At 42.6% G+C, this 8,074-nt stretch overlaps 1 protein-coding gene across 1 annotated transcript in view; it reads right to left on the minus strand.

Annotated features, from left to right (window-relative positions):
* Nucleotides 1-404, minus strand: part of slc17a7a (solute carrier family 17 member 7a) — a 26,477-nt gene extending 26,073 nt beyond the window's left edge. The window contains exon 1 of the mRNA XM_037688927.1: nt 291-404. Within this exon, the coding sequence (XP_037544855.1) occupies nt 291-352 (62 nt within the window). The 5' untranslated portion in view covers nt 353-404. The remainder of the gene's footprint in view (nt 1-290) is intronic.
* Between the last annotated feature and the right edge of the window lie 7,670 nt (nt 405-8,074).

Raw genomic sequence — 8,074 nt, forward strand, 5'->3', positions numbered from 1 at the left:
AGATAGATAGATAGATAGATAGATAGATAGATAGATAGATAGATAGAGTTTGAATCACCACTTTCCATTTTCACTCCTGTCATACACTAAAACTGGACTTTTCTCACTATCTACGTGATGTTTGCTCTCATCTTTATTCATAAAATATATAAAACAGAACTTTAGCTACAATTTAAAGTGGCTCAGGGAGAGGATAGAAACTCGGAGCACGACGCGCACAGCTGATTCCATCCGAATGAAACTGATCCCAGATCAGAGGAAGAGGCAGGAAATGAGTTAGAAACACTTACCTGTGAATTTTCCCTAAAGTTTTGCCCGCGGCGGCCTTGAACCTGTCTGGGCGGATCTCCATCCTTGCGGCTCCCTGACCCGGCCGGTGTGCTGATGTCGCCCGCGCGCCCGCTTGTCCCGCCTGCGCCTCTCTCTCTCTCTCTCTCTCTCTCCTCCCTCCCTCTCTGTGTTCCTCCCCCTCTCATCCCTCCCTGCACGCTCAGATGGGCCCATAGGCAGGTGCAGCCTTTAGCTGTCACTGCAGGTTCACACAGTTATTTTTTTTTTTTATATATAAAGAAATCATTTCTGTCTGAGTGATGGTGTAAATAAAAAGTTCAAATGTCATAGTTAGATCACACTGATAACATATAGGCCTACTGACATCTCCAAACACTAACCCACCTGAACTGTTTTGCAGAAAATACTAAGTAGCTATGAAGTCACAATATTTTGAACCTGAACGGGTAAATGGAGATTTTAAGGCACACTCTAAATAAAAAGAAATATGCGCTGTTTTTATTGCACATTTGTTTTATCTTGAAGTCAATGGTTTTGGCTCATTTTAAACAAAGTAAACTTTGTTGGATTAAAACAACAGAATGGGATTTCTGCATAAATTAACCACTTTGCCTAAAATACCATTCCCTTTAAGAATGGTGATTTTTATATTTGCACGTGGATTAAGCGGCATGGTCATAAGACAAGTTAAAACAGGTTAAGTCATGAAGAGGTAATATCTTACCTGCTGTAGATAGGTCTTTGAATGACCTGATTTTGGACAAATACTGACTGGATTGATGAGCCATCAGCTCGTTTGAGCAGGGCCAAGCCCAAAGTAGATTGCTGTCATTTAAAAACTATTTCAATCTAAATTTTCACAGCGGTTCATGCAAACTGTTTTAAAAACTTTCTCACTGCTGCCAGTTTCACATTAAACAGTTGGCACATATGAAATATGAGACTTTAGCATAAAGTGTCCCAGGCTGTGCTACAGCCGCTGCTATTTGTAACCATATTAGTCTATGTGAATAACTGTGTAGGGCCAATCTGACCATGTAAAAGTCTCTAAATTAGCATTTAAAGGAGTAAATTTGAGGTTGAAGTTGTTTTAAGGCAACAGCAACCCTTTGTGGTCTTGGCTCTGCTTCAGCTAGTCATTAGCTCATGAATCCAGTGAGAAATAAACTTAATTTTTCCAAAATGGCATAAGTGAAAGAGCTATCTGCAACAGGTAACAAGCTAATTATTCATTACCTTCTCACAGAACATCATTTTACAAGATCTGAACTATCACTTTAAAGTCAACTTGAAGTTTAGGTAAAATTCAGTCACTTTAATTTTCAGCCTATTTTTTATTTATTGGAACAAATTTCAACTTGACAGACTGTCACCCTCTTGACAACTACCTATTCAATTGACCAGGACTTAGAGAGAAAAAAAAATACACAGAAACATAATTAAAAATTAAGTCTCAAAAGGTTTTTAAAATTAAGAATCATAAAAACACAATTCGACTAATAGCATTGTTTATTTCTCTTGCACTCTTAAACAGCACAATGCTGCGACAATCAATGTTTTTTTTTTGCACACGTTTAAAAAAGTCAAAGCTGTCTTATGAGGTAAAATTATACAAATGTAAAGTAAAGCAAGTTCACATGTTCTTCAAAACTAAAACGATTCACAACATTCAGTCTCGTCCCACAAAAAACAAGCAAACCACAAAACTTGTTGCTACAGAAAATGTAGTTTTGACACATATTTAGTGTTTCATGACAAGGTGGGATTCAGCAGGCGGTAACTCAAGAAAATTACATCTTTATGCATTTGTTTTACACTAATAACTTAACCCTTTAGTATCCAACTCTAAATAAGCTCACTTTGCAATGTGAAAAACAGCAACTGAGTGAAATGACTTTTCATATAAAGGCACTTTAAAATATTTGTATTGCAAAGGAAGTTGATTCCATTTCAGCCAAAGCTGTGTGCGCAGCGCCACCTACCCAACTACTGTCTCCTCAAAACTGAATTTTTAGCCCTAAAATATGATGCAATAGTCCTGTGTGCTTCTACATATCTAAAGTTGTTTTTATTAGTGTAGATGAACAGATGCTGGGATGTATTCATCATTTAACGCGAGTTCCTCATTTTTCTGGACTGAATAAAACGTGCATTGAATTTAAGGAAATGCAAACGTGAGACGTCATTTAAATTTGACCCATCAAAATGAATGCGGTCATTTATTTACAGAATCAAATTTAACATCAAACATTTACATTAATTTGGCAAATTATGAAAATAACAACAAAGCAATCAATCAGGAAAAATCATACGGCCATGATTTCTCCGTTGCTGCACCAACAGACATTTATAACTGTACAACTATGATCTTTTACCCACATGAATGTGGGTAAGCACTTTACACAGACATTTCTAAATATCTGGGAGAATTTCTACTTGATAGAAAAGTTTAAGATGAAAGATGAAGTTTAAAGGGGAGAAAGATGGTGTTTGAGGTAGAGTGTTGAACAGAACGGCACTCTCCGGGCTTTCTTCAGCTTTTCCTCACAGTACACTTAGGTGGTGAAAACGACTCTTTTACCTGGAGATGTCTCAGGCGAGATTCCGTTTAACGCACCCTTTCAGCGTCTCCGTAGGATGCTGTTACTCGTCCGGAGTAGCTGCGAGGTTCTGTCAGCCACAGCTCACCTCAGTGGAAAATGTTATAATCCCATGGAACTCGGAAGAGCTTCGTTGTCATGTCAGGAACTCCAACAGCACTCCATCAGAACTCCAGAACTCTAGAAGTCTGACAACTCTCCAACTCTGAGTACCTGTGTGTCTCTCCGTGTCCCTGTGAGTCCGTCTGCATACCTGTGAGTCTGTGTAGACCAGGAAGTACTGACATTTTAAAGACTCTTTCCCGGTTCACTTTTTGGGATTTTTCATTGGTCAGAAACGACCAGAAGGGGTGTGTTTTTGTGACGTAAGAGGTTAGAGACAGCGAGAATTGTTATGAGACAGCTCAGAAATGTTCTCACAGACCGAGAGGGTTCTGTTTTGGCGTGCCTTAAGAAACAGGTGCAAAACATCTCTATTTACGTCTGAGAGGATTCTAAAACATGACAGTTTTAACATAACAACTTGTTTTTCGTTTGACTGTAACCTTGTAAACGCACACACTTGCTCATTCAAAAGCAGAAATCAGAAAAATGCATAAACTCTGCACAGCTTTTAACATGAGAATAAAATCATTACTCAGTTAATAAAATTGATTAGTTCACTGCAACATCTAAAATGGTTTGAACTAAGACACTTTGATTATCAACATTTGTAAGATAGTAATGATAATAAAAAGAGAGTGTTCTTTTCACTTGAATCTTCAAGAAAGAAAGTCTCAGGATGGGTGAACCTGTATTTATGGAGTCAAATACATGAAATGACAGCTTCTGTCCCACAAGGTTCTAAAGGTCAAGAGTTTTGACCTTAGACTGGGTTTCGACGTAGGCTTAGTCCACTACAGTCCCCCCTTTGGAAATCATCACCTGTCCATGGGGATGAATTCCAACTATGGACTTACGCCGTCGATTGTCCTTGAAGCTTGATGTAATCCAGCAAAGAAACAGGAGTCAAGAGTAATCCAGCAAGGAAAACAAAAGTCAAGGTAATCCAGCAAGGAAAACAAAAGTCAAGGTAATCCCACAATGTTCTTGGTAATTCCATTGTGTTGATTATAATTCCATATCGTCTCGATACTCCATTGTAGCAATGCTTTAACCCCTTGGAAACAGAGTCTGTAATCCACTGGAAAAAGTCATATAATCCACAATGGTAAATCCACAACGATTGGAAGTGTTGATTAATCAGCATACAGAGGGGTACCCTTGGATTGAACTGAAGAAGCGGCCACCGGATGAAGAGTGGAGACCAACGTCAGGATTGCAGGTCGCCTCCAGCGAAGGTTGTCTCCAGCGACGTCCAGCCTGTGCCGTTCTGGTTCAATGTGTCATGCAATTATGTGGTTTAAGGTGGGCTTATGAAGGGGATTTTACATAAGGCCTTAAACTATATGCACCTGGTGTGTAAGCTATTATGGTTGGGAACAGCTACAACTACCAGTTAAGGGGTGGAGCATGCTGAAAGGGGTAACTACAGGGGTTTAAGCCTATAGAAAAGGGTTCCAAACTATTTTTCCATTTCTAACTTGGCTTAAGTTAGCTTTACATGGCAAAATATAGTTTGGTTCAAATGTCTGTTGTCTTTTAGACGAACGACTTGAGATTGGGTGTTTGGTTTCCCATAAATGTTTTGGAAGTCTATGGCGAGACTTATCAAAAAGAATTAGCTATCCCCCCGAATAGAATTGTTCGAGTAGGTTCGGCTTAAGTGTTGTGAGATCAATGTAGATTATGGTACTTAAGGTAACAATAATATACATTGACTCCGCAAGGATTGCAATTTAATGAATGAACTGCATGTTGGCATGGTCAAAGGCTTCTTAGTCTCTAACTTACTACACACAAGATTCATTCTTACCTCAGAAACAACCAAAATCAACTAAACAACGTTTCAACACCGACAAGAGTAGTGACTAAGCATCTAGAAACATCGTTTCACTGCTCCTCCTCACCCTGGTTGTCAGTTTCAGTCGCGCTGTCCCGTGTGAGTGGCTTCTTTGCGGACCCGCTTACGCGAGGCATAATCATATCGAGGTGCGCTGCATGGCGATCCACGTCGACTCGGAGTGACGTTTGGCCCCGGGACAGGGATGCGAGTATCCCACACAATACGAGGGTTATCGTCATTAGCAGGGCTATGATTAATGTGTCCGCGCTCGACCACGCATAGTTAATTGGTTGGATCGGGTTCTTAGTTGTGGACCTGAGGGACTTGAGAACTTGGTTTATTGGTTCCACGTCGACGACTTGGGTGCCTTCAAAACGGATCCTTCCCAGAGTCTCTGGATCTATGTCTATAGACATATTTCTCAGGTACTCTGAGTCATCCAGAGTCGCGTCCCATCGTTCCGGATCGAGGTGATAGAGCGTCAAATCACCAATGTGTATGGTTGTTCCCTGGGGAACACTGATCCACATCGTTTTGTCCGGTAACGCCAAAGGTCTATTTGCCCCGGGTTGATCGTAGGCTATGATCGCCTGTCTTTGAGGAGCGTTCACTAGCCAACGAGAGCCAATTATTTCCGCTTTTGCATCTTTAGCCAGGTGTCGAGGCGTTACGGTCGTTGAGCACTTAGAATTTTCCGGAATAGGTGTTAATCCGCATATGCCCGCGGTTTTATTCCACATAAACGGTTTGCTCGGGCACAGATAGTGTATCTCCCGAGTGAGAACACACATCTGCAGGTTTGGAGCTAGGTAAACTGAGGGGTTGTCGTCGTGGTACGCAACCATCCTTGGTGTGTCAATTTGAACATGGTTTTCGCCGTGCCAATTGCCAACATTTACGACGTCCCTGAGTCTATATATGCCGTTTGAGGGAATTATCGGTAGGTTGATAATGAACGCCATTTCAAATGTTTTGTGATTGACGTAGATTGGGATTGCGCTACCGAGAGTGTAAGCCAGGTGTGCCTGTGTTTGCGTAACTTTTTCGTGCGTAGCGGAGCTGAGAATGTCGTTGACCATCTGTAGAGAGACTAGATACGGTGGGATCCTACCGGTGGCTAGTGTATCTACCGACGAACTGATATCTCTAAGCATGTCAGCAAAAATCCTATCCATTAGGTGTGCGACAGCGTAATCCGCTTCAACCTTAAGGGCTAACTCATTTACCGCTATTACGAGGGCTTTGATCTCTTGGGTGTGAGTCAAGAGGGTGAAGATTACCAGTAGTGGTATCATCATTGTCCTATGGAAACACAAAGAGATAGGTCTTAGCTTCGTAATGGTCAAGGGTAGGTCCTGTGAATTTAAACTATGGTTAAGTTTATTATCCATTAGTTATCTTCTGCTTGGATGACCCTTGTTCCCACGAGGTCAGATTTTGTGAGATCTTTGTCTCCTGAGGAGTTATTGCACGCCTTGTGTGGTTTAACCTGGTTACGGTGTACCCATTTAACAGTTGGCTCTTTTTGGCCTTTACTGATTTTTATCTGGTAGATAATTGGAGACACTTTGTCGGTTATCAGATGGGGTCCAGTCCATCTGGGCATCAGCTTACGGGCGAGAGTTCCGGTCCCGGACTCTACTCTCCCAGTTTTGGGTGCAAACGTGTAGTACCAGACCCTGTCTCCCACTTGGAGTTCCTCGTGAGAGGCCTTTTGGTCGTAGTACGCTTTGCGTCCTTCAGCTGATTTTTCCAGGTTTTTCTGTGCGAAAGCAAAAGTGTTTTTAAGGTGTCTTTCCAAGTCTTTCATGTATTGTTGTGTGGTGTAGGCTGTTGCCATGGCAGCATCGCCTGGTTGGTACAACAGGTGCAGAGGGAGAGTCATTTGTCGACCCGTCATCATCTCGAAAGGAGAGATGCCAGTCGACGTGTGTGGAGTGGCCCTTATGGCCATGAGGACCAGAGGGAGTTTCACGTCCCAGTCCTTGTGGTTTGCGGCTACGTATTTTTTCAAAATACTCACCACAGTCCTGTTTGCTCTCTCAACCTGGCCTGAAGCCTGTGGGTGGTAGCCAATATGGAAGTTGGCTTTGACGCCTAGCGTCTTCCACAGTTCCTTCATTACTTCACCTGTGAAGTGTGTACCTTGGTCTGAGTTCACCCTAAGGGGAAGTCCAAACCTTGAAAATACATGATTCATTAACAACATAGCAGTGGTTTGTGCTGTGTCATTAGGGGCTGGTAGACATTCTACCCATTTGGTAAACGCGCAGGTTACCGTGAGAAAATATTTATTTCCTCTAGAGGTCTTAGTGAGTGGTCCGACCCAGTCAATCTGGAGGTCCGACCATGGAAATGCAATGCCTCTACTATGCAGTGGTGCTCTGTGAAGTGGTCTGGATGGTTGAAACTGGCCACAGATCAGGCACCCTTTTATGTAGTCCTTGACATCCTTTTTCATTCCAGGCCAATAAGCAATCTGTTTTAATGCTTTCAGCGTGGCATTGTCACCCTTATGTCCTGCGGACGGAAGGTCATGTGCATGGACTAACATCACCCCCCTGTGGTCATGGGGGACCACGAACACAGGTGAGGACGTCCGTCCATGAGCAAAAGTTAGGATGCCCTTGAGTAGTTTTAGCTGTTTGCGCAGCTGAAAGAGGACTTTGAGGTCTGGATTGGAATCCAGCTCGTCTTTCGATGGAGTGTATTTGTCTGGGTCAGTCAGATACAGCATCATCGAGTTAATTGCAGGATCCAACTTCTGAAGTTGGATGATGTCTGGGTCAGTCAGCATCGGGCGCACAGAAACTGTGTTATCAGCAGGTTTAGCTGCAGCTTGTGCGCGTGTGACTGCCATTACCTCAGTTGTAGCTTGTGACGACTGAGTGTTGAGTAGCCAGGAGGGGTTAAAGGACCACGTGGGTCCGTCAACGGCTCCTTCCTTGGCTAGGGAGTCTGCAAGGTCATTATAGTACTTGTCATCGCCTGGGACTCTGGAGTGTCCTGGAACTTTCTTCCAGAAGATCTGTAGATCATGTGATGTCACCAAGTGATCACATGTCATGAAAAGCTCTTTGTGTTTTACCACCTTTTTGTTGCTTGTGAGAAAACCGTTCTGTCTCCACAGAGCGAGATGACACAAGAAACTAAGTCGAGCATAGTTAGAGTCAGTGCAGATGACTAGCGTTTGGATGGAGCGTTCTACTGCCATCTGTAGGCCTATTAGGATTGCAGC

This window comes from Nematolebias whitei, chromosome 15 (genome assembly GCF_014905685.2).
Source record: "Nematolebias whitei isolate Nwh7 chromosome 15, NemWhi1, whole genome shotgun sequence".
Lineage (NCBI taxonomy): Eukaryota > Metazoa > Chordata > Actinopteri > Cyprinodontiformes > Rivulidae > Nematolebias > Nematolebias whitei.